The 27,980-nt window shown below is 43.5% G+C and overlaps 1 protein-coding gene across 1 annotated transcript in view; it reads right to left on the bottom strand.

Moving 5' to 3' along the window:
• LOC119179104 (fatty acid synthase) overlaps positions 1-27,980 on the bottom strand; it is a 192,656-nt gene that overhangs the window by 33,991 nt on the left and 130,685 nt on the right. Inside the window, exons 12-19 of the mRNA XM_075869593.1 lie at positions 27,277-27,531; positions 26,492-26,708; positions 14,785-15,039; positions 11,332-11,505; positions 9,343-10,567; positions 8,497-8,651; positions 4,253-4,462; positions 505-834 (exon numbers count right to left, since the gene is read on the bottom strand). Of these exons, the coding sequence (XP_075725708.1) occupies positions 505-834; positions 4,253-4,462; positions 8,497-8,651; positions 9,343-10,567; positions 11,332-11,505; positions 14,785-15,039; positions 26,492-26,708; positions 27,277-27,531 (2,821 nt within the window). The remainder of the gene's footprint in view (positions 1-504; positions 835-4,252; positions 4,463-8,496; positions 8,652-9,342; positions 10,568-11,331; positions 11,506-14,784; positions 15,040-26,491; positions 26,709-27,276; positions 27,532-27,980) is intronic.

Raw genomic sequence — 27,980 nt, 5'->3', positions numbered from 1 at the left:
AATCGAGATAAGTGCACAATTTTAACCGCAGAACAGGCCAGGTGTGGCACTTGCAACTGTTTTGCGAAACTGGTTTTGAATATGTTGAAATTGTGCACAAAAGTGCTGGAAGCATGCTCTTGGGCTATATGCTAGACGCTTACTGAAATACAAAAAAAAAACACATGCTTCTGATGGATGGTAGCGCAGACAACGAACACGGACAAGAGAAGGCACATAGACACAACACTCTTGTCCGTGTTCGTTGTCTGCGCTACCATCCATCATCATGCAACCATACCAACAAGCCCAAATCGCCACCCTCACATGCTTCTGTTCTGTTTTGAATTCATCCTCGACGGTATGCGTCTTTTTTGTATTTCAAAAAGACCTCTGAGTGAGTTTATGCTTCCCAGCTGTCGACTACAGGTGCTTTTGCACTTCATTAGTTGACTATTTGTTTTTTTTCTACACTGATTCAAAGCGGCGCGTTATGAAGATCAAATGAAAATAAGCCATTTGTACCGACGGTGGTGAACACTGTGCAACCCATAGAGAGGGCGACGGCAATGCATGCTTGTCTCAGGCATCCGCTGCCAGAGTGAATCAGAACGGACTCTCCGGCCTGGATATTGCCACGCATTATGAGCGCGTAGTAAGCAGTCAAGTAGGCCAACGGAATGGTGCAGGCTTCCTCCAGGCTCCACGTTTCGGGAACCTCCCACATGAAGTCCGGGTCCGCGATGGCCATGGTGCCTAGGGCATGGGTTGGCGCCACCGCCATGATTCGGCGGCCCCGGCTGTCCCAGCCTGAGAACTCGTTGCCCATGATGCACTCCGAAATTGCCAGTTTACCTGCAACGCATTTTTTCAATAATAATAATAATAATAATAATAATAATAATAATAATAATAATAATAATAATAATAATAATAATAATAATAATAATAATAATAATAATAAAGTGTGCTGTGATTTCTCTTCCGAATCTCACTAAACAAAGGGCGACGTATGGGAGGGCTTTGGCCACGACTGATTTTTTTTAAGGTGCACTGACATCGATCGCACAGTACAGTGGCCGATTATATTTCGCCTTCACTGAAACGCAACAACTGCTGCTGGGATTCGATTTTGTGACCCTGTGTTTAGCATCCAAGCACTGTAGGCTCTGATGCACCGTGACCGACGGAGCAAGTTTTGGCGCTAATGATGATTTCTGCGGTTCGACCCGACAAAACCGCGATGTGATTACGCAGCATGTAATTTTAAGAGGCTCTAGAAGTTTCGACCACAAGGGATGCTTTAGTTTGTTTTAACATCACTTATTACTACGCACTAGACGGGTTTATGCCATTTCGCATCTGTCTAAATTGCAGCTAGCTCGGCCAGGATCGAATGTGCGACTTTCGGGTCAGCTTTCGGGCACCCTGACCACAGTACTCCCGCGTGGATATTTTCGGTATTGATGAGACATTGAGCTCTAAAGCAGAACACTACGATAATATTCATACTCGGTTTCCTTCTTTACATGCAGCCTCCCTCAATCTCTGCAGCCATCGACTGCTCGTGCGTTACATTCGCATGAGTTCAATTTTGTTGATATTTCGTTTTGACCGGCCACATGCGCTGCAGTCCTGTTTTACCTTTTAATGCCAACGAGGATATTTGGTAAACCTGCATGTTCTGCATTCTGCAATGTGGCTGCATTCTAAAGTTTTGCCGAGTCTTTTTCGTTCTATTGCTCACTGTGTGGTCATTCCGCTCAAATTTTCTTCTTGGCCTTTATTTGCTGCGCCAAGAGATAGAACTGATAGAATACATTTATCATACATGCAGTTTTCAAAGATTCCTATAAATCTAGCTACCAGAAATGATATGTTATTTCCTGCAGCCTGTGCCTCAATCCCTTTTAGAGAGCTAAAATTCTCTGTGATGACCAGGGTGCTCTCTGAAAATTTGCGTCGCTATTAATGATCCTGACACTTATGGCAATTATCAAATCTTGTTTTCGTGCCAGGCATTGGTGCTACCTCCATCTTGTGACTGTTCTCACATAAGACTACTCTTTCAATTCTCTAGATATCCTGCTCAATATTGTTTAGTAAGTTATATATATGTTCTTATTGAAGGCAACCATCAAATGAAAATCTTTAGGTCACTTCATGGTCAAAAGGGGCATCGCTAAAACAAATACTAACGGCGAAATCAAGACAAGACATGCGATGTTGTCCTACCTTCATTTCGTCCTTTGTATTTGCTCTAGCGCTGCCCCCTTTTACTTTACAATGAACGTAAACCAACTTGCCTACCTATCTGTCGTTCTTTAGGGTACTTAATTCTTTACCGTCAATGATTGTTCCTCGTTCATCCTTGTCCGACACCAATTTAGTTTTCTAAGGATTGAGATAATAGGAGGCGGGTAGGAGTTATTGCCTTTTTGCACGATTTTTCTACGCTTGTGCACAGAATGCGGTTAGTCGGGAAAAACTCAGTACCAATTTATTGAATAAAATTAGTAAAACGTACCTAAAGTCAGCCTTGAGTACGCAGCAGTTATCAAAATGGCTGTGCAACTTTTATATTTTGTTACAATTTCGAAATCTCACTGAGAAACAGGGCACTATTAATGTGGTGTAACAGCAAGTTACTTTTAAATTTCCAAGATTTAAAAGCTGAAGTGAAAGTCAGCTTTGTTTGACGGCCCATTATCCCAACTCAGATACCTCGCCACACACGCTGATTCACAGTATCACAGTGATTGTTCATTCCACAGAATCAGACTGATGGCAGCAGGGGACTTTTTCTATGTGGGTGTTCATAATTACTCTCAGAAGCTAACACTGGCAGATACCACAACACAGCCTAAACGCAGAATACCATGCGGACGTAAATAAAACAGGATGAGAAACTGCTTGCCTAATACCTCTTCATATTACCCTGAAAAATTGGCGTTCAAGTGAAATTAGAAATGTGCGCCTGATTGCTTATCATGAATACAGAACGACTGCATGAACGAGACAGATGCGCGTCAAGTTCACTCGACTAGATGAAATCGGCCTGTCAATGTGATATAAAAATTGAAAGCTTGTGCTATATAGTGTAGCAATGAACTCTACCAATGCACACCCTCTACGATGCAGTCATCGTGAGAACAGCGCCACGGTGTATTCTTCCTCGTCGTCCGCACCGTGACTGTGCGCTGGTGAGTTGCAAGACATATGAGCAGCGTCAAGTGGGTTCGTGATGTCAACCCAACTGTCATGTAGGACGATACAGCGGGACCTAGTTAGCCAGTTTTCACGCAGTTTTGGTTGCATGTGAGTCGTGATGTGCATCGAATCTAAGAGTCTAATCACGAACAATCAAGCACAAGGCCTACCTAAGTTTGGCAACCCTCATAAATGCGAAAATACAGGCCACAAAATAAGGTTTGTGCGGCTGGCTTTTGGAACCTAAACCCCTGTTCGGATGTGCTGTGCATGCTGTTTGCTTGCACTATGTAGAAAACATTACATGCAAACGCAGTCACTTTTGAGCTTGTCAGCGTGATTGGCAGCTACATCTTCTCGCGTCAGTTTCATGAGATCGAGGTGGATCGTAGAGCACCATCGGAGGAACGTGCATTAGAAAAGTGAAGAATGCATACCTTAGTTACGAACGTAATGAATATCCCGTCATTCTAGCATTTCTTTTTACCAGCAGTGCCATGCAAGACTGGTGCTTCTGAGAAAATTTGCCTCCGTTGCCGTGCTCAAGTAGAAAGTGTAACCAAAAAGGAGGATCCTTGTTTGTGTACGTCTTCCGCGCTGTTCACTGTACGTGTGCAACGTATTGAGCTGGCATAATAATAGCTCTTGACAGAGTGCACATACGTTCATAGTAAGGTATCTTCTACTGTGCTGACGGGGACACAAAAATTGTGACAGAAATTCTGTCCTCTAAATAAATAAATAAATAAACAAATAAATAAATAAATAAATAAATAAGAGCAACGCGTTCATAGCATGTCATAAGGCATTTATTTCATTCGCCTGCTCCGCAATCTTCATTTCAGGGTAAAATACCTGCTCCTAATGGCATAGAACGCTGTGGCGCACATATTAAGAGTGCGGCTGAAACATAATGAAGACTAATTTATACCTCAAGCCGCATGAATTCTTCGTAAAGGCATGTCTTTTTCTGAGCGAAGAACGTTGTCTTTTTTTTAAATGTATTGCATGAGCAGGAAAAGGTTCCTTACAACGCTTTCCCTCGCTCAAACAACGCACTGACCTGGCAGGGGCTCTGGCGCGATCTTTCCCGTTGCCATCATAAGGTCTCGAGCGTTGAGTGGTGCATAGCACACGTCGCAGAGCGTTCCATCTTTGGTGGTACCACTGGACAGGGAGGCGTACTTCAGCGGAGATTCATACCACTGCAACGTAGAGAGGTCGCCTCGTGTATGCATACCCAAGAAGGCAACCGTGTTCTTCTTCTGGCCGCCTGCAGCGAACAATTCAAGAGGTGTTAACGATGAATGCGAGATTCTGCTTGCAGTTTTATAAAGAAAATCACACACACCGATGGCTAGCTATAACTCGACCGGTGCACGTTCGACGCTTGTGCTAGTCTTCATGTATCATTTCTTCACTACACAAAATACAAGCCCCAAATACGCTGCTTTTACCAATGTGCGGTTTCACAACGACTCTATCCCACACATACTGGCACTGCCCCAGAGCCAATACAGCTCAACGCCCTTCCCTCCGTTTCTACATATATAGAATGGGGGCTGGGTTGTGAAACTGGGCAAATCAACCTCCTCGTGGAAAATTCTATTTAACCCTATTCTACTATCCCGCAGTTTGTCAGTTAAGCTTCACCCAAAACCTCTGACTCGGACTTGTTCAAGTAAATAATGGTTTTGTCTTATCTCTTCTTCTATTATTATATACGTGATTATGTGGAGATATGGTAGGTCCATTCCTCTGTTATTGATGAAGTAAGCGTACTGGTACCAAAAGGAATGGCTCAATTTACCGTGGGTTATCGGCTGTTATTATTGCAGCCAAAGAAATACTAAAAAAATAAGGTGGAGGCAAGCGTAGGTGGATTGTTGAAAATACCGCAGTAGAGGAAGTAAATGAATAAGAAAAAATAAATAAATCAAAAGGTACAAAATTACGTACAATAATTTCCTCTGCGACGGTTCCTTTCCCTCCCTTTTATAAATAAATGTAGCATCATATATGCCCCTGTTGCAGTGGCGCAGCGCCGACGTCTTCAGAGACACAGCGCCCTCGGGTCGCCTTAACATGAACACACGCAGAAAATTTGCATAGCGAAATAAAAATGAAATTGAGTGGAAATAAAATCATGACGCAATAAAATTTCTTTGGTTAAATCTTGTAGAAACATTTGAAATGGCAATTTATTTCTATTGCTTGTCTATTCGCGCCACCGTAATCCACCGAACAGGATCTCATGCCGGATAGCAATCTCTGCAATAGTCTGAACACTAGATTCGCGTCGTGTTTATTAAAGACGATAGTCTTTCTTGGGGACCTTTGACGCAAAAAATTTGGTCTGTCTGTCTGTCTGTCTGTCTGTTTGTCTGTCTGTCTGTTCACTCTTAACAGCTTCGGGTACTTGAAACGGCTGACCCCATCTGCAGCACCCACCAATGTTGCTCAAGATTCAGCATTCATACTGGTGTGATTGAGAATTTAAAAGCAATTATTGCGCATGTCTGGGGCACCACAACAACTCTTATAAATTCTGCCTGTGCGTCTCTTACTAGAAAAGGCATGCATAAGTAATTTTAAAGACCGTAGCGCTTATCAAACAGCGCTGACCATGCAACGCCTGCACGAAAAGGCGAGTGTTTCCAACAATTTGCTAAAACGAGACGGTAGTGGCACCTACCCGTCGCCTTGCGTTCTACACCTTATCACGTCTGAGACGAGCGCGCACACCCGTCTCAGAGCCAGGCACCTCGTTTTCCAAGAAATTTGCCAAATGGCGCTCATGTCTCACGTGTGGCGTGACTTGATAACTTCGTTCGCCTCCGCTGCACGCTCGAGGCACTCTAACGTAGCGCCTCCGAAATGTGATTCACCGATTTTCTCGCGCAGAACATCAAATAAATGTTTTGTTCACTCTATCCACACGCAAGACTGTCGTCTATTGACGACATTTGCAGATTAACTTGCAGATACGGGGCCAGTTTTTCTCCTTCGAAACTCATAGAGGTAATAAGATTTTAAAGGTTCTTCAGGTTTAGTATCTTGCAAGAATGCGAACATTCATCTAGAATATATTGGTGGTAAATGGTCCAGTATTTACGGTAGCCTTAAAATAATACCGCAACACATGCGTCACATCGAAACCGCTGTACTGCGCAACGTGAGAAAATAAATTGAACAAATATTCTTAATGTTATTCACAACAAGAAATTGGAGATTACCACACATAGTTCCAGTCATCTACTCCTTCTCATCAACTGATCTGAACAAATGAAACGCTGCATGAAATTGTTGAATAAAAATGTGCCATATATAATTATATTAAAGTACATATGATATCACAAGCATTGCCAAAGCGCCTAGATATAAGTGTAACGTATGGCCCAATGTCCAAAACGCAAAGAAACTGGCATTTGGACATGCTTGCAGAAAAATACCTGTTTTCCTTTCTCAGTGGGCCGTAGTGCCGCCTTTCTGTTTTTTTGAATTTGCAATGATCAGAACACTTAAGAGAAATTTTCAGATTTTCCAGCTCCATGAGTTGCAGTATGAAGAGATAACGTTGTTTAAGCACGTGCTATGTGTTTTGTGCAAGTGAATGCGCATGGGTGGCGAACGATCCTAGCTCAAGCGAAGCGGAAACCGGCGGACCGTCTTTCGTCGCGTGAAAGACTCGTGATGAGCTCCTATGAGAGGAGGGCACGTATTTGACAGCTCCGTACTCCAAGTAGCTGGACGCGGTCGCGTGAGCCCTATCTAGACAGAAATCAGCTGGAGGTTCATACATAGACTGGTTCTGCCAGCTTAGATTGCATTGAGGCAACAGCATGAATGCCATTTGGCTGGTTGAAGCAACCACTTTTTTTTTCTCCAGCGATTTGTTGAGGCACGTCAGATGGGATGCTAAAAGAGTTATCACAAAGCTTTACTTCTCATACTGCAGCATTTTCTTGCTCTCGAACTCACTACCTTCGTCCTAGTGGATAAATTGTGCAGCTTTTTTCACGAATGCATTATATCAGCACCTAACACACGCATTTCCTTCTTCAGAGAGGGTGTATATTTAAGGGCTCCTGTTTTGTTAGACACAATACTAGTGAGAAATAACAGACAATATAGCCAGGGAAAGTACGGGGGAGTAAATATAAATAATTGTATTGTAAGTATGCAGAAAAAAAGTGGACGAAAAGAGAACTTGCCACCAGCAGCATTCGCACCTACAACCTTCGAATAACTCGTCCGATGCTCTCTCACTGAGCTACGGTGGCGGTTATTACCCCGTCCCCCTTTTATAGGGTACATGTGTGCATAAAACGTGGAAGCGTCAGTCAGCTCCACCTATTGCCAATGCGGCGAGTGTGGATCACTCTTTCTTGCCTGTTTGGCGTCGCGTACGTGGTACATGATTTTATTGCGAGATGGCAGCTGACCAATGATCCTTCGCATACAACTTGAAGCCGTGAAATATGCCAAAAAGTAACGTACCCTCACTGTGAATGAAGCGCAGAGTATACTTGAAGGCTTCTTTTCTTTTTAGGCACAATATTGAGGAGTACTAAAAGACAATAATGCCAGGAAAAGTAAAAGGAAGTTACCAGAAGTTTTTATAAATATGAAGAGAAAAAAACTGGACGAAAAAGAAACTTGCCAGCGGCAGCATCCAAGCCTGTGGATCCTTCTTGTGTTTTAAATCTCAGCATACGAACACTTCGCGTGAAGAAAGCAAATAATATTTCAAGTATGCATCCCAAGCAGTTTAAAAATACTCGGTGTGCGGTGAGACTTCATCAACCATAATGACACCAGACAACCTTTCTCCATGATTAATCTTTTTCTATTGAGATTTTTCCCCTCTTATATGTAGCAGGCGACAGTTGAACTGCAAAATCGGCAATTTTTCCTAGTTATTACGGAACCAATACTTTTCTGGGGCACGCGGCCAGATTTGAGTAGACAGAGTAGTCACGTGGTGCTTGTGTTCTACATAGCATCCACTGCAGTGCTGGTCTTCTTAGTGGGAGAGCTCCCCACAATTATTCATCATTTCAGTCAATATCTAGGAACATGTGTTAGTCATGAAATTTGTAGGCCTAATGTTCGTCTACTGTGGTAATGCTACTATCAGCGCTTATGTCGTTTCTTCTCTTGTTTTCGACTGTTTTTAGCTCTTTTGTTCTTTTCTAATGATATAACACCAACTAGCCCAAGTTCTTTTTTTCTAGCGTTGTAAGTGTGCAGGATTTCTCAGTTTTTAATCTAATATAATAGGAGGTGTCGAACCATGACACTTACCTGAAGCCATGCACACGTGCCGAAATGAGCCCCACCGTCCATTGCGATAGATGTTCATCACCAGGCCTCGCTGAAAAATATCCGCGTACTTCGGGTTACTGGGGCTAAAGTCGGAGACGTTGTTTCTACTATTGTGACTTGTATCGAACACGCATCTGAAAAAAAATATAAAAAACACAAAACTATTAGGAATAAAACCCAAAAATATTATTTTTTCTACCTATTTTTCTGCCACACCTCTGCGCGCCGATTGTGCAGCCAGTTTTCAAACGCGTTCAATTCGCGAACACACAAATGAAACGTTCTGTCATTAAAAACGTGTGTACTATTACGAAAAGTCTTTAATTGCGTGACAACCGTGCCTCTTAGCCATTGCTTGTTTCGTAGAAAATACAGGAATTTTTCTTCTTAAGATGCGGATTACTGTAAAAGTCCGTGTTTGTTTACTGTTTCGTTTTTGTGTGGGTGTTGCTTGGCGGGCGTGCCTTTTATTTTGATTATTTCCTTTCTATTTATCTGATTTCAACGCAATATCTTGCTCACGCAACGTCACATGCATTCCTGATGCTGCTGCTCAAGCTTGTCTGCCATTCTTGCGTGTCACCTTAGTTGCACAATATAACTAATTTGGCTTTTAAAGTAATGACGGTATACCAATATTCTATAGCTAGCACATTCTTTTAGCGATAGCTGAAGGAATTCACAGGCATTATAACCAAAAATACTATATGGCTTGGTTATTTCTTTGACGAAATAATCTAAAATGATGTCAAAAAGACACCTAAGTCTTTGGTCACAGAACGAGTAATTCCAAGAAAATGTGCTATTTTTCTTTGATGTAAATACCTTACGTGACGTCCGCCTGTCTCCAACCGAAGGCAGTTGGTGAGACCAACAACCCCGCTGGTTCCGGCATCCTCGGCAAGCAACCAGAGGTCATGGCCGGCTGTCTTGGCGTCATACTGCTGTATTTTCTCCCCGAGCTCTTCAATCCATGCGCATTTCGTGTTCTTCACCTTTACGACATCTTGCTCTCGGTCGTCTGCTACCGTTGCACACTTGCGAAACAGAAGTAGCGAAGACAACTTGTTTGACTTGAGGCCTACCAGAAGCATGCCATGTGATTTGAATGCAGAGATGACCTCGTCGTCAGAGTGCGTACAGACATCAGTGCCGTCAATGGATGAGAGGAAGTTCTCGGCAGAGGTGAATGCTGTTCTCTGCGACAGGAGCACGAAGCTCAGCTCTTTACACTGTGACGACAACTGCTTGGCTAAAGCACTCGTATCGTTCTCGGTGTCTGCTACAGAACGAGACAATATTGTCAAGTCAGCCTCTGGGGCTACTTCGTGTAACGCAGATGATGTGCCATACGAAATAATGTTGATGCCTCGAGGCACCTCATCTGGTGTCAGAGTGTCTGGAGAAGGATGGGCCACAGTGTATTCGATCTTAGTATGAACGTCTTGTAGAGACAGCCACTGAAGTGCCCAAGGAGCGATGAGCAGTGGATCTTTTCCAACAGCCAGTTCAAGAACTTGAACCTTTTTGGATCCCCCATTCTCTAAGACTACGTCAAGGAGGTACCTCAAAGGGTCTTCTTCGAACAACGCTGTGTTCAGAACGTCTCTTTTTAAGCTTCGTCGCTGGGCTTCCAGTGATGACCGGACAAAATATTCCAGTGGTTTGGAGTCATTGGCTGCCTCAGTGACGGTAAGGAGGACATTCAGGAGGCTGTGGTTCACAGCGGCACCATTGAGACATCTGCTTGGTAGATTTTGTTGTAGATCGGGGCAAGCGTCTTTATATAAGTGTCTTAAGGGGCCGTTTTCGCAGTTAGATTGCAGAATATGCTGAGTGATATCACAGCACAAGTCAACGTACTCTCGCAGAGGGCAATATCGCTGCTCCTTTGCGTCGACGTCATCAATGTACGGCACGAAGCGGTACTCCTCGAGACATGGCGTCTGCTGCACCGAACGCCGCTGTGCTATAGATCTCTTGATACCCCTAACGGCGATGCCACCGGAGTGGCATGTGTCTCGGTAGCCGTCATATTCCACGAGCAGTCCTGCACAGAGCCAGGTTGAATTACGTAAGGAACTATGAGTGGAACATGAGTCATCTACAGTGAATCTTTCGGGAATGGGTATCTTTGATCTACAAAGCAAATTTCGATCATTGTAAAAAAAAATGACTCGACACGGTAGGTATGTGATGGCGAAAAAATGTTTGTTATTCGTCGGACAGGATGATGTGCTCACGTAATTATAGTGCATTCTCCACATGCTTTTCATCTGTTCTGAGCTGTTTTGTTAAGTTCTGCTGAGATGTAGATTAGAGGTGTCGATCACAGAATAAATCTGGGGCCAAAGTTTTCCGAAGGCACTTCAATGAACTTGTGGAATGCACTATCTCACCGTGACTGCAATAAACTGTTGTTCAATGCATATGTCATTTATCACTGGTACATGGGTTATTAGCAATCTAGTAGTTTTAACTCAGTGGGGTCAGATCAATTAAGGTGCAGAAAACATGTCGTAAATTGTAGCATTATAATAAACTTCCATTACTCGTTGTTGGCCGAAAGGCGAATGTGAGTGTATATTCATGTGCACTGAATGACCACATAGTATAAAACGCCGACTCGCATAAAATACAATTACCTCTCAATGCCGTCCTAAGAACTACACGCTTTACAATTGAAAAGGCTGGCACGCTTTGTTTAGTGAAGTGAGGCGCCATGACTATAAAAATATCAAACACAAATTGCTCGAGTGACACATTCGACAGCTTTAAGTAGAAAATCAGTGATACACCTAGAAACACACTCGCCTTCATCGTTTCTAGCTGCTATTTGTGCGTGAGCCTCTGGGTCTATGATGCATGACTCGATTTTCACGGGCAACAGGAAAGTTCGCAGTGGTGGTGAGCCAAAAGCGCTGAACTGGAGCATTGTGTCCACGTACGTGACCCAGTTATTCATCCACTTCAACTTTCCGTAGCGCCCTGTGAGAAAAAATGCGAAATGAGCAGCGAGAAGAGCGTTTCAAATCTCGAAAACACTCACATGGTAATTCACAAGTAATTGTTGAAAAATAATTTAGACATGATATAATTCGTTATTTTCACTAAGCGTCCATGTGCAGCCCTGGTTGATATAGAGTTATAAATCGTGCGCACTGATCTAGTGAATAGAAATCTGTGATATAGCTACACGCCATAAAACCCCCAGACAGCCTCCCCTCGAAGTACCCCTCGAGCCTTGTGGTTCGTATAAAGGACTGCGTAAAAGCGTCACCCTCAATCTACTCAGCTGTCAACCGCGACTTGTGGCAGTCATGCCCTAGAAGAAGGGCGTATGTAGATGAGCCAGCCATAGCTGATACGCTAAGAGTGCACCAGCTATGCAAGTTTAGAAGATGAGCTCAAAGAACTAACAATGTATTTCTACATAAGAGGAAAGGCGCATTGTTGTACGTGTAGTCCATCTCTAGGCAGAGATATGTAACTCTAAGATAGTACTCATCTAACACTTCATGTTGTCACCTAGAAGGTTTAATGAAAAGAGGACACGCAATGTTCATTCGAATGCCCTAAAAGCTCAGTTTGGCATTTAATATGTTCAGGGGATGGAATTATATAGAATAAGTAGAATATATAGAATCAGAGTGAAACAGAAGTATGCTACATCGGATATATAAAAACGTTGCATAAAAAAGTAGCTACTGTGGGAAAAATAAACCCAAAAACTAGCATGTCCAGAGTAAAATCTACAATTTTGATAGAAATGTTATGATAATTTAGATATGGCACATTCCTAGCTACAGTTTTTAATTGTTTATTACCGCTTGCAGTATTCTACCACAATAGCCATTGACACGGGCAAGGGCTTTCTGTGCATTTAACGGGGTACCAAGACGCCCAAAGAATGATAGAGGAGCAATGTACCATAATAAGGCGCTAGTAGATGCAATAAAAACACTAGTATTCTCAGATTTGAAAAGTATCCCTTGTTATTTACATTGATGTGGTTGCGTGAGTTGGATTGCGGTAAACCTAGCTCACTTCTTCAGCACAGCTTCCAGCTGAGTGTAAAGCACCTTTGATGCACATTTCCGAAAGTGAACATATTCACCACCTTTGAACCAACAAGCATGGCTTTGGTAATAACTAATAGCGCAGTTAGCTTAGCATAAATATACTGCTTTTATTGAAGGAAAAATTTCACATCCTTGATCGGTTAAGGTGGTATAGCGTTCCCTCCATCATGAGTTACAGCGTACATGAACACCAGAACAATTCAGTGGAGGTATTATACAACAGGGATTCCCTGAATTTTCTAGTAAGTCCGTTCTAGTTTAAGTGCTCTTATAAGCGTCATAATCCAAGTTCGAGAGGGCTCCTTGAGGTATTAGAACAAGTAAAAAATGCGGTGTTTTTTGTGTTTTTTCAGAATGTCAGTTTTTAGTTTTGAAGATGTAAATGCGCGATCGATCGCTCATCATTTCTCTGCATATTTTTGGCTACGCAGTTTCCCTAAAAAGAGGTAAGCCTGAATTTTCGACCACTGATTTTATATGATATTGAGACTGAGAGTGCTAGCTTTTCGTAAATGACGCTATTAGCTTGATATGCAGCATTTCATTGGCTACATATTTATCATCTCAAATTTACACATATATTAACGTTAATCGATTGTCAAGGCAGCAGTTGTACTCATTAAATTAATGAAGTTCTCACCAGGTTCACACACAAGCTATACGTGTCTTGTTTACACTCAAAAACGCGTAATGCGAGGCTGCCAATAACCAAGGGAGCTTTGTGCGACGCTGTCTGCTATTTCCATAACGGCAAAAGTTACAGTGTTGATATCCTAAAGCAAGTAGGCATTAAGCCTGCTCTCAACACTTCAAAAACTAGATTAACAAATGATCGCCTCCACATTGCGAAAGCATGCCATCACGCCCCTGATGCTGGAAAGCTAGGTAGAAAAAATTGGTGAGCTGCTGCTAGAGCTACGGTAGACACGAGTAAGGGCCAAAACTATACTAAATACAAATATGGTAAACTTCCTGAATCCTTACCACCTTCTGTTTCAAGTGATTTTTTGTTAGTTTTTCAAAAGTTTCAAAGTTTCAAAGTTTATTTGCAGGAAAAAAAAATACAAAAACTTTCCTGTGGGAGGCAAAGACTAAAGGCTAAATAGCCTGACGAGGTCTTGACCTCCTGATACAGTCTGCATCAGTGCCATATTACACATATTCACACATCAGTAACGTACATATACAAATAAGTGACATTATACATATCTTATTTAGTTACATAGCTTATTTCTACATGATATACATTCAGAATATGTTTTACATAAACAGGAAACAATTTTGGTATCAAACGATTCTGTTTAAGTATCATTGTTCACAGTAAGAAAAAAATCAACTCAGTATACAAGTATTCGTAAATATAAAAGCCTATGGATCTACTATGTCTTTAGTCAAAAGAAGAAAGGATTTATGATGACATTTAAATGGTTTAGTTTTCAGAGTAAAGTCTATATTCGATTCGTGAAGGTTTAGCAATTGTATGATCTTATAATCAATAGCCTGCTTGCCATAGCACTTGCATTCTTCGTATTTTTTTACGTGTACGAGCATGGCTTTCTCAGTAGTAAAAATGTTTCAATAAAACCGGGCACACTATTTATTTCATTAGTGGCTGGGCAATGAACTTCAATAGGTAGTATTAGGCAAGGAAATGTAATATGCCTATTGTTGCATGACAGCGCCCCTGGTGCTAGAGGACATTTTTCAATTTTTAAACACTATAAATTTATGCGTTTGTTGACTGATTTGCGTTGTTTCATGGGACTGCCTAAGGCTTCTTTATAGCCTTAACAAATTGGAGTTTTTATTTAATAATTGCAAGTCGAGTTAGAAGTGTTTGCGTAAGAACCACTTTGAAGAAGTTTTCAAGTTTTCAATAAGAAAAACTTTACAACGATTAAGGTTTGTTTTATAACTTGGCCACGTACATAAAAAAACGTGTTGTAAAGTGTGGAAATCTGATGTTTAGTGCTAAGTTCTATTTCGAAAATTTGGCCCAAACCTGGCCGCATATCTTTAATATGCCATTTTAATTATTAGCATGCGATGGTTTTTGCAGTATACCTCCACTGCAGAAACACATTACGTTTCAGTCAATGGTGCGGAGAACCGGAGTGTGCCGATCGCTATTAAAATAGCGTCCAAGGAACCCTAAACGCTAGTATAGTAAGTTAAGTGTCCTCACCGTGCATATCGGCCTTGAGAATACCCTCAAAGGCTCCTTGGTACTCGTAGCCACGCAGCCTGAGTTCTTTGTAGATGTCCGCAGCATGGAGTTCGTAGGAGACCGTTTCGTCTGACGCACATGGAGGGCCTTGATCGAGCAGCTTCTCACCTTCTGCGGCCTCGCGCACACGGCCAGTGGCCACTACTGAGCCAGCTTCACCAACTTCAAACTCACCCGTCAGACGCATCACGTTCACCCTGAAACGCACGCAGCCTGCGCAGACGACCGTTATGAGGCTTTACCTTCCATGAACTTAGCAAGTCTTACTTTCATGGCACTGAAACCATGTTCAAGCCATGTTCAACCGGCTGAAACAGCTTGCAATATTTGACTTCATAAGCGATGTCTCTGGTTGAACTTTGCGCAGTGTTCTGGTTAAGCCACGTGACGTGAAAAAATGTATGTTCTATGGTTCATACAGGGTATTTTAATAGTTCTCTTAACAAAAGAAGTATCTTAATAATTTTCTTCATCAAAACCGCATAGGAAACAGGCTGGGTGAACCGCATTTTCTAAGGCAATCGTGCTTTTCACGAAGAGCGATAGACTAGACACCACTGACACCGAGCCCAGCCTGCCAACTGTTTACCTAGGATGTTTCTTCCCAACATACATTTTCAGGTATGGCATATCAAAAATGAGAGTAAAGAAAAAAAGCAGCCTCTACATGCGCAGAACAAATTTTAGGTCGTTCAAATACACTTAGTTTATTTCGAAGAAATTCTTATGGGTGGGGCACTGACACATTCGTCGGCACATGTATGTGTCAACATGAACACATATGATGCCATGATAACTCGTTTCATTTTACAGCCAAAGCTGTTATGAGATCAAAACTCGGATCACGTGCAGGTGTCCGCCGCCGCCACCGGTATCCGTAACCACATCGCGCAAAATTAGAAAAAAAAAACCTAGCACCAAGGATACAGTGAGGCTCGAAAGCCGGGTCTGCTGGGTGCCAGCCCAATATTCTACCTCTGAGCTACGCTGATGCTTGTGACTTGTTCGCAAACTTGCCTCAGGCAGGCTTGATGTCGGGAAAGCAATTGCGTTAATACGACTTATACTGTTTTAAAACAGCGAAAAGAACAAGCAACACTTCTCAGAAGAATGACAAAAATTAGCATAGCAAATCCCTGCGTACTACCCAAAACTTTATTATTAATGCCCTAGTGGGTATCGAGCAAGTGTGCTTGCAGTAGTTACCCGATGAGTGTTTTCAAAAGGCTCTAAAAGGCCGCTCTTCTAGCTTTCGTGCGACTGTGCTGTGCCTTCCACGCAGGCCTGGCGTTTTTTTTTCATTTTATTATGCACGTGCGATAAAATCATTTTTAACAGGAAAGTGTTTTACAGCACGGCTTTATAGCATAAGTTCATCACGGTTATGACGTTAGGAAATATTTACTAACAGATTGCAAAGAAAAAATAGAGAAAGAAAGTTTTGCCGCTGGGCGTCAAAACAGCGATTTCGTACTACTCAATGCGCGACACTCACCACTATGCCACAAAGAGATCCTTGAATAACCTGTTATCAGCGACCCCTTTACAAACGCCATTTGTCATTGGCAGTCCTCAGAGCTCGCCAAATTCAGCGTGCTTTCGTAATCAATGGCGAGATAGCACGACCGTCACATGTTGAGTGTATTCCATAAAATGGACCGACTAATCATGGAATCATATCAAGACTGAGGCACATGCTGACAAACTTGATCCAGTGTAATCCGTTATATTCAAAATCAATTCCTTCCGCGAAAATAACTTTCATTGTGCGCATTCCTGTGGTGTTTTCATCTCGCCTCACGTTTTTGCGATGGTGTTTTTGCGTATATATGTAGCAAAAAACGTCTAAATATAAGCAGTTGTTACTCTGCTCTCAGAGTATGTGATGTCTCCAGTCATCTTGGTACTTTGAAAGCGTGATTACTTAAGCATAGCACCTCTTATGTAGTGAACTACGCCTTTTGAACTTGAAGCATTTCTTTGCGTACAACAACCACTTTTGGTGCCTATCTATCTATCTATCTATCTATCTATCTATCTATCTATCTATCTATCTATCTATCTATCTATCTATCTATCTATCTATCTATCTATCTATCTATCTATCTATCTATCTATCTATCTATCTATCTATCTATCTATCTATCTATCTATCTATCTATCTATCTATCTATCTATCTATCTATCTATCTATCTATCTATCTATCTATCTATCTATCTATCTATCTGTCTGTCTATCTATCTATCTATCTATCTATCTATCTATCTATCTATCTATCTATCTATCTATCTATCTATCTATCTATCTATCTATCTATCTATCTATCTATCTATCTATCTATCTATCTATCTATCTATCTATCTATCTATCTATCTATCTATCTATCTATCTATCTATCTATCTATCTATGTCCACCTAACCATTTACGTCTCGGTGCTATCCTGATCTCCCCCTTAACTTGGCATTGGAAAGTACCAAAATTACCACGGGAGGGTAAGATGGTTTGACAAATAAGAGGCCCTGGTCATGACATGAATCATGTCACAATCCCGTCGCGTATGCCGTCAAACACTTCCTGCAAGACAGTGGCACTTATCCAAGTGTGTTGACGTGCCACTGGTATGCGGGTATGTGCCACAGGTGATTGACACTATCTACCTAGGAATGAGAGAGCACGCATGTGCAGTTTCAACGCATGAGCATGAAGAAAAACTATACATCAGCAGTGTGGACCCGACGGATGCGAAGGATAAATATCAGGGTCCCAAAAAAGAATCTAACCCAAGCATTCTGCGTGGCAATTAGGCATTACGCTGGAGAGCCACGCCAGGTCTCGGAACTACTTTTCAAGTAGACCTTAATGTTTGTGAAACGTCACTTGTGGTTGCAGTGCTGGCTATTCAACTTTATAAACATCGCATATATACTGCTATGATACAGTCGTCACGCCGCGTTAACGTCAATTGTAGTTAGGTCACATGCACTAAAGTCGATTTATGTAGAAGTGTCCAGGGCCTCTATCCTCGCGAACACCATCGCTGCTCATCAGCTTATCGTTTTCGATGTTGCTAATAATGGTGGTCCTGTTGGAAACTTTTCACAAGTGCAAACAACTAGTTGTATGAACATCTTCAACTCTTCAACATGTATCTCTGGGAGCAAAATTTATACGTATATAGTTGGTGTCCTTTCATGACTGTCGCTCAATAAAAAAATACAACTCGGTGGTCTTTTCTTTGCATACTCCGCATAACGTAGATTCATATGGTGCATGGTATCTGTTTCTTTTCCTAAATTCACCAAAAGGAGTCATGTGATCACAATATACGCATGCTCACGAGAATTACTTAGCGCCAAAAACACGAAGTACCCAGAAAATACACGCAGGGACAAGCGCTTGGCCCCTGTGTGTTATTTCTTTACTGCGTGTTTTCTCGCGCTATGTAATTCTCTTTCATAGGCACAAAGTAGGCCTTCAAAACGTCGTTTAACGAATACCAAAGTGTCAATACGCAAGTATACGTCATGTGGTCAACCCTTATATAGCCCTCAGGGCTCAACTTGAGCCCTGAGTCTTGTTCATACAATGCCTACAGCATATCTGCTTACAGGAATATATCCAGGCATATTTTTACTTCAATAGGCAATGGATGGATGGATGGATGCTATGAGCGTCCCCTTTATAACGGGGTGGTGACAAGTATGCCACCAAACTCGACAAAAAAAAACTTTTTTCTCTTTTTTTTTAAGTTGGCCTAATGCCTCTACTTCGATAAATTCTATCTTAATGGAAAAAAGGTAAATTTTCAGCTTAAGTTCTCTGCCATTTACGGCACACTGTCCATATTTTATTTTTCCAATATTTATTTTTGTCCTTTCTCTCTAATTTTCTGCCACCAATACTCTAACCGTCTCTTACTTATTTCAATCGCGGGTGTGTTCAGCTTTCCATTGTTGTCCCTAAAACCCAAGGCTTCCTGTAGGCTCGTGCCCAAACGTACACCTGGGTGGATATCTCCACATTAAATCAGAACATGCTCCGCCGTTTCCTTATCTTTCCCGCAGCATGTGCATTGTTCTTCTTCTTTACTGAATCTTGCTTTATAACTACGCGTTCTAAGGCAACCCGATCTCGCTTCAAACAGTAAAGCGCTTCCCCTTGAATTATCGTAAAATGCCTCCCTCCTTATTTCATTTTTGCCCTTTCGGTAGTTACTCAAAGCCGGTTTTTTTTTCTCCATAGCTGCCATCCAGTAAATCCTCTCCGCCTTTCTGACTTTTCCCTTAACGCTCTTTGTTGACATATGGCTCACAATACCAGCCGTATATTTACTAGTGAGTCTTCTAGTTCTTTTTCTCCACTGTGTGTACACGCTCTTCCTATACAAATAACGGAACACCTTCTCTGCCCATCTACTCTCCTTCATATTTCTTAGCCTTTCTTCGAACCTTATTTTGCTCTGCGCTTCCCTCGCCTCAAAACCTGCCCACCCCATATCGCCCTTTACAGCCTCGTTTGTCGTCTTCCCGTGAGCACCCAACGCGAGGCGTCCCACAGTCCTTTGATTTACATCCATTCCCGATTGCACCTCTGCCCTCATGCACACCACTGAGTTCCCAAAAGTAAGCCCTGGAACCATTACACCCTTCCACAGACCTCGAAGCACCTCATACCTATTGTATCCCCACAGCGCTCTGTGCTTCATTATTGCCGCATTCCTCTTTCCTTTTGCTGCCGAGGCTTTTTCCTGTACCTCCATGTATCTATCACTCTCATTTACCCATACTCCAAGGTACTTGTATTCACTTACCCTCGGTATTTCTTGGCCTTGTATGGACACCGTCTGATCACAGGGATCATTGAATACCATCAAACCACACTTCGTTACACTGAATCCTAGTCCAAGAGCTTCACCTTCCCTTCCGCATATATTCGCCAGCTGCTGTATATCATCTCGACTGTCCGCAAATAAGACGATATCGTCCGCATAAAATAAACCTGGAAGCTTCTGCTCAATCATCATGCCGCCCTGTTTGTGTGACAGATTAAAACCAATGTTGCTACCTTCTAGCGCTTTTTCCATACTCACCATGTACAGCATGAATAACAGTGGGGACAAAGGACATCCCTGTCTCAGACCCCTGCTAACCTCAACGTTCTCTTTGCTACGCATTCCTTCCCACTCTATGCAAACTGTATTTTCTCGGTATATCTCCCTCAAAAGCTGTATACAGTCGTCGCCCATGCCCATTCCTTTCAATATATCCCACAAAATTTCCTGATTAACGTTGTCGTATGCCCCAGTGATGTCTAGAAAAGCCACGTACAAGGGCCTATTCTCTATTTTAGATATTTCTATACACTGAGTGAGAACAAACAGGTTATCGTCTAACCGCCTGTCGACTCGAAATCCGTTCTGAAGTTCTCCCAAAATATCGTTATGTTCGGCCCATGTTTCTATTTTCATTTTTACTGCTTGCATCGCCAACCTGTATAGTACCGATGTAATGGTTAGTGGTCTATACGATCGAATCTTGTCCTTTTCTCCCTTGCCTTTATAGATTAAGTTCATTCTACTTTGTCGCCAACTGTCTGGTATTTGTCCGTCCTTTAAGCTTTTTTCTACTGCTTTTAACAATGCTTCTTTAGTGTTATGTCCTAGTTCGTTAATGAGGCTAACGGGAATCCCATCTAAACCCGCGGCAGTGCGCTTTGGAATTTTTCCTTCGGCCTTTTTCCAGTTGAAATTATCTAGTACTAGCTCTTCCTCTGTTGCTTTCTCCGCCACACTTTTACTCACCGGGGAGATCCCCTGGACGCTCTTTTGAAACGAATCGGCTGTTACCTTTTGGATGTAACCTAGCGCTTCGTACCCTTCCAATTGATTTCCTCCTTCATCTAGAATATGTTGTTGCGTTGTGACAGACTTCCTACCTAGCGCCTTTATGTGGCTCCAAAAAATCCTAGGCGCGGCCTCCTTTTTTTCGTGTATCTCTGTCATCCAGCGTTCACTTTCACCTTTAATTTTTGCCTCTACCAATTTCTGTACAACGGATTTTTTCTCCAAATATATTTCCCATATTTTTTTGACTTCGTCCTGCGGCCACTTCTCCTTTTTTGCCTTTCTATGCTCCCGTGATGCTTCGCGTCGCTTCTCGATCGCCTCCCGGATTTCCTTGTTCCACCAACTTTTTGGCTTCCTTTTTCCTTTCCAGCAAACGGTTTTCTTCTCTTTCCCTATCTCCTTCGTCATTAGATGTAACAGCTCCCTATACTCCCAGTCCTTGCCTGGTATTTCGCCTACTTCTTCCTCGACTCTGGCGGCTATATTTATTATTTGTTTGTCATTTAAATACGAGCTGCCAGACTTTGATTCCATGCTCATGTTTTTAGTTTCGTATCCCATTTGTAATGTTATTCGTTTATGATCACTACCCAAGCTGTTAATGCTTTCCTCGTCTATCCTCATTTCTGTCAGTTTGTGGTAAATTCCTTCAGTCATGAGACAATAATCAATACTTGATTGCTTGTTTCCGACTTCCCATGTGATCTGGCCGTCACATTTAGGCCCCGTGTTAACTATCTCCAGACTATGTTGCTCGCAAAGATCCAGTAATAACTTCCCATTGGTGTCTGAATATCCGTCAAGGTCATGTATGTGGGCATTCGAGTCCCCTAGAAGGATGATTTCGGCCCCATTACCAAATTCCTTAATATCCGCACTCATGCAATCCACTATCTCCTGATTCTTTTCTCTGCAGTTATTCCCCGTCCACAAGTAGGCTACCCCTAGCCACGTTTCCTTTCCACCTACTGTGCCCAGAACCCAGAGGTGCTCTGAACACGTCTGTTTCACTCTAACCCATTTGGCTCCGCGGTGAATTAGCATTCCTACACCCCCACCTTTCCTTTCCGATATGGTCCTGTGACACCCTTCCCAAACATAATTTTTAATATGGGGTGGCTCTTCCAAGTCTCTAAGGTGTGTTTCTGTAACCGCATACACGCCTATCTGTTCTTTGTTTAACTGCTCCTCAATCTCTAACCATTTTGCCTTCTTTCTGCCACCCTGCATGTTTATGTAACTAATTGCAACACGCGCCTTTTTCCTTTTTTTTTTACCTTTTTTCTGGTTTTTCGCAATTCTACCTGTCAAAGCGTCCTCCTGGTTGTTTTCCCTGTTACGAGCTACCCCGGACTCCGAAGGCCCCGTGAGCCCCCCAAAAAAGCTACTGCGCGTCCTGCCAGTCGCCAGCCCACCTCGTGTCCAAGCCTCTTATCGAAATGAATCTTGTCTCTTTGGAATCCACCCCACCTGTGCACTTCCCTGTTTAAATCCACTACCTCTAAACCCTTCTCTCGACTAATTCGCCATATCTCTTTGTTTGCGTCGACTACCGCTCTTTGCAGGTTGACGTTGCGTACTGGTACTTCCGGTACTGTGCATACTACAATTTGCACCTGGGGGGACACGGTGCGCATGTCATCCACCCCTTTCGCCAAGGTCGTCGCTAGTCCTGACGATTCTTTTTTCAGGACGTCATATAACCCTCCCGCAATTACAACGAGGTTACGATTGTTAGCTTTAGCTGCGAGTTGTTCACCCGCTTGACTCATTACTGTCCCCAGCGTTTGTCCTGGGAACGTCCCTCTCGCAACTCTCTTGTCGCCTTTCACCCTTTCTTTGATTGCCGCTGCGCATCGGACTAAATTTGAGTCACCGGCGATGATGACCTGTTCAGACATTCCTTCTGAAACCTGCACCTGGCTGCTGACTAGGTGACTAGCGTGAGTCACGGCTGCTGGTTTGCTCCCTCCCTCCCTCAAAACTACTTCCCGGTAGCTGGGCCCTGTGGCCAATGTATCTGCCTTTGTCATGCCTGTTTCCCTCATCTCTCCCGCACGGGGGGTCGTCGCCATAATGCTTCCGCCGTCACCTGCGTCTTCGTTCCCCTTCACGACCTTCGATAGGCCCTTCTCGGCTGCCCGGAGCCTTTCCTCCATGGCTGACGTTTTCTCTCGCTCCTTCGCCAATGCATTCTCCAGCTCTGCGATTTTCTCCATGAGCCCACTCTGGACCGCCATCATATTTTTCATTTTCTCCTCGAACTCGCACTGTCTACACTTGGCGTCATCTTCTGCTTTCTCTTCCGCACTAATTTCCACCTTCCACCCTATCCCGCACTCTGAACACTTTACGGTCTTTTTGACCATGGCTAGCTCAGTTTACCGATGCCCACGTGTTAGAAAACTGTACTAAAATACACTGGTCTAAGCCAAAAAGAACCACAATAATAAATAAATACGCTACACTTCACAGCACCTGCGCATGCACGTGGTCGGTCTACGCGCAGGCCTCAGCCACGTGGTGGCTGGAGAAAAAAAAGACACAGTACAGACTACTAAAAAAAAAACGTACACCGTACTAGACCTAATCAAGCTTTACGCTAGCGCCTTACGTTCTCATAACGCTACATACAGAGGCAAGCTGGAAACATGCAAAAACACTTATCTGTAGCTGTCATTCCGGAGCTCTCCGAAAACACGTCCGACCTCGACGAAGTCCGCCACAGATGTTAATTTCGCAATATGCGAAATTAACAGCGCCATCTATTGAACGCAGCAGGTACCATATCCGCCATTTTGATGCTGGCGAGGTTTGACCACTACGCGCGGGCGATCCACATGCGAACGTATGCGTTTCAACGCTTCGACTGTCGCAGTCAGATTTTGTTTTTGCTGGCGAAATGCCAGTACACTGTTGTGTGCCGCTGTGCAAGCAGCGCGGAGTCACAGACAGCGATGGGAGCAACGTATGTGGCATGCATTACGATTTTGCAGCGATCATTTAAACGCAAAACAGGGTATGGCGTGCACAAGCTTTATGGGCACTGTCTAAGATGCATGTATCTCTGCGGTGCGCGGGCTGCACGAGAGCAATGCAGGACTAACCATTTTTCTGTGTTACGCGGACAGGTTGACTTTTTATAGGTTTGTCATCTTTGCGGCTAGGTGTTTTCACTACGTCGGGCCTCTACACGACAGTGGTGCTCTTCGATTTACCGTCTCGAAACTACTGAGAAGCTGGGCGGCATTCAAATTTTCTTATGACTTCGGGGAAGCCTCGGACTATCGCGGACTATCCGCGGTGAGTCTGAAATGGTATATCGAAGAGCCCCGGTGATTCCCTGTGGTCGAATAGAGAATCCGCCACTGCATGTGGGGTAACTAGTGTGACAGAACCAAACTGCTTGGACGGGCTTTTTTGTGACGAGATTACACCATGTAGGTAGACGACGTAGAAAATGTCATTTTTGCAGGTGACTGCGCACAGAGGCGTGCAGAGCTTCCGCTACTCCGAGTAACATGCCGTACACGCATCCTAGAAAGGCAGCTCGGTTGTGTGTCTGCGTTCAAGTTCCGTTTTGTCTGCAAGTACGGTCACCGCGCAGCAATAAAACAGTCATTCAGAAGATAAGGGCTATACCCACTTTGGAACAGAAAAGTATCTGCTCAGGCACTTCGATTCCCCCAACGTGCGCGGACGCAACTTTTTCATTGGGGCCTCTCTCACTAATTTTCCTTTACCAACGAAATAAAATCGAAAAGATAGCGGGGCCCACTGCCGTAGGTTTTGAAAACTGGCACCATGAGTATCGCCAGGGCTTGACTGAAGGACATTCTGCGTGAGTTCAGAGCGCGGCAGTCCTATTTATTCGTAAGACGGGATTTATGCTCTGCATTTTAGTCTCTTTGGCTCAGTTGCGTTGCAGCTGTTCTTTTGTGATGCGACTCACCTCAATTTAAAAGTGTTTCATGTTGCATTATAAAACATACAGCTGTGGAGACAGCCATAACTTAGTTGTATGGGATTTGGCATTTTGGCTGCCTTACACTCGCAGCTCCTAGAAACGTTTGAAGCTACTTAGATATAAAAAATATCTCATTTAAATTCCCCCGAGTTTCCACAAGTGACTAGTGCCTCTTAAGGCTTGCTGTGAATGGCCATATCTAAGAAAGGCTGCTAGGAAACGGGAGTGTGCACAGAAAAAACTGAGGGGGAGGGGGTCACATTACAAGCGCATCATTAGTCCTGCAATGCACATATAATTGTGACCTCTATTCCCTGTGAGATGAATTTGTGACAGTGCCTGTGTTTGTAAACAACCATCGTTTAAACAGCTAGAGAAACCTAGCTCGTGACGTCGCACTGAATGTTTGTTAGCTTATATCTTGTAGGATTCCTTCCACCGCTTTCCGAAAGATGCAATGACAGACATGTGCAAGATTCCTAAACAGTTTGTCCAGATCACATGTTCGGGCACTGGGAAATGTCTTGCTGTGGCCATCGCAGTAGCTCAGCGCAGTGAAGCAAGTGCTCAGGTGTCGTACGGCCGTACTAGCGAACGCGTTGCCATCGACCGCTCGCCCACATTAAAATGGCGGCGGGGTCAAAATGCACAGTGTTGCCAGAGCACAAAGCAATTTCGCATATGGTCCATTGCTTTAGTAGATCATCATCATCATCATCATCATCCTCATCATCATCGTCATCATCATCATCATCAGCCTGACTACGTCCACTGCAGGACAAAGGCCTCTCCCATGTTACGCCAGTTAACCCGGTACTGTGCTTGCTACTGCCAAATTGTACCCGCAAACTTCTTAATCTCAGCTGCCCACCTTCTGTCTCCCCCCTAATCCGCTTGCCTTCTCTGAGAATCCGGTTAGTTACCCTCAACGACCAGCGGTTATCCTGTCTACGCGCTACATGCCCGGCCCATGTCCATTTCTTCTTCTTGATATCACCTATGATATCCTTAACCGCCGTTTGTTCCCTAATCCACTCTGCTGTCTTCTTGTCTCGTAAGGTTACACCTACCATTTTTCTTTCCAATGCTCGCTGCGTCATCCTCAATTTAAGCGGAGCCCTCTTTGTAAGTCTCCTGGTTTCTGCTCCGTAGCTAAGAACCGGCAAGATACAGCTGTTATATACCTTCCTCTTGAGGGATAGTGGCAATCTACCTGTCATAATTTGAGAGTGCTTGCCAAATGTGCTCCACCCCATTCTTATTCTTCTAGTTACTTCAATTCCGTGGTTCGGCTCCGCGGTTATTACCTGCCCTAAGTAGACATAGTCTTTTACAACTTGACGTGCACTATTACCTATCTCGAAGCGCTGCTCTTTTCCGAGGTTGTTGTACATTACTTTCGTTTTCTGCAGATTCATTTTAAGACCCACCTTTCTGCTCTCCTTGTCTAACTGCGTAATCATGAGTTGCAATTCGTCCCCTGAGTTACTCAGCAATGCAATGTCATCGGCGAAGCGCAGGTTACTAAGGTACTCTCCATTGACTCCTATCTCTAACTGTTCCCAATCTAGGCTTCTGAAAACCTCCTGTAAACACGTGGTAAATAGCATCGGGGAGATTGTGTCCCCCTGCCTGACACCCTTCTTGATTGGTATGCTGTTGCTTTCTTTATGAAGCACTATGGTAACAGTTGATCCCCTGTAGATTTCTTCGAGGATGTTTATATATACTTCATCGACGCCCTGAATCCGCAGTGCGTCCAGATCAGTAGATCAGTGGGTTCTAAAATGATGAACTAAACTTTTCTGGAACACGTCCAGCAACTACGGCTACACATTGACGAAAACTTACCGCTTTTGGGTATTATTGTGGCCCGATGGATGGAAATGTTCTCAAATGTAACCGGAACTTGATCGAACGGCTTTCCGATTCTCTTTGCCAATGACTTCCAGGCCAGCACCAAGTATCCTGCCGCAGGGAACAGCACGCGGTCATCCATTTGTTGCCCATTTAGATACTTGTCTGCCTCTTTGGCCTCCAAGTCAATTTCCACAATATCCTCGGCCACCTGAGTTTGGTGAGGTGCAGAAGGAACAGTTCAAGGGGAGACTCACCAGCGCGAAGTCATTGAAATGAGGCGGTTAAAGTGCATACGTTAGAAGATGTAAGCTTTTAAAGAAGGCTGGCTGCTGAAGATACCCAGCTTTCCTCGATTGTGTGTGTCTGTTCGAGAACGCCACAGTCACGAATAAATTTCATGCTACGTTACTTAACGTGGATGGTCAGATCATTCCAGCATCGTGTACGTGGCAGCTATGTTTTATACCATCATTACATGAAAATGAAGAATCCATGAGTTCCGAAGGGTTTAGAAAGATAACATTGTAAAAGAGCTTTCGGTCGAATATAGCATTCAGAAGTCATAGGTTAAACATGAGACTGTACTACATGTAGATAAACTTGGTATAATAGTTGTACACTTCATCAACCACACAGTATACAACTCTGAAGTATTCGTGCTTTATGAGCTAAATGTCACTCCTCAGAATGAGGCCCACAATAAATAGTCATAACAGAATGAAGTTGGAAATTGATCAGTTCACGTAAGCTTCAGAAGCACAATCAGATAAGCTCACCGTTTGTGACGCAGATTCCTTCCAGTTAACCACATGCCATCGCTGCGAGTGGTCCCAGCTGACGAGATGTGCTATGCTGGGAGTGCCACGGGGCACGGGCCATGGAACCGGTGGATATAGGGGAGACAGATCCAGCTTGAATCCTAGATTGTGAAGTTTTCCCAGCGAGCCCAAGAAATACTCCTTGTTGCCCACGTCGCGCTTCATCACGCCCAGAGAGATCGCGTCGGGGCCTACGACGCGACGTAGGATGGCCTGCGTGCAGTACAAGAACAACACGGGATTATAGATGGCTGCTCCTTCAATACAAGCCAGTACGAAAATTATGTTCTCAACTTTACGGCCAGCATGATGGCGTCGCTTTATGGCATGCTGTAGTGCCAGACATAAGACTAACTTTTATCGCCTAATGTTCATCAGCGTGCCTCCAAGTGTAAACATACACTGCCATTTTTGCATATTTCTACCATCGAGGCGCGTCCACGGTGTCTTTGAGTCGTGCCCACGCTTTCGAGCTTGCTGAAAGAAAGCTTTAGTGTACTGCGCTGGAGAACCTTGCCGCGAGTTTTCGTAATTACTTCATGCTACAAAGAATATTCTTCCAGGTTGCGTAGCTCTCAGGCTTCTATAAAAATAAATATAGTTTAAAGTATCCGGGTAAATAATAAAAAACAGCGAAGTCTAACCTAGCTTTCTTGACCTAT

This window comes from Rhipicephalus microplus, chromosome 7 (genome assembly GCF_043290135.1).
Source record: "Rhipicephalus microplus isolate Deutch F79 chromosome 7, USDA_Rmic, whole genome shotgun sequence".
In the NCBI taxonomy this organism is placed as follows: domain Eukaryota; kingdom Metazoa; phylum Arthropoda; class Arachnida; order Ixodida; family Ixodidae; genus Rhipicephalus; species Rhipicephalus microplus.
Note: the sequence above shows the minus strand (reverse complement) of the source record. Positions and strands in the feature narration are given on the sequence as shown.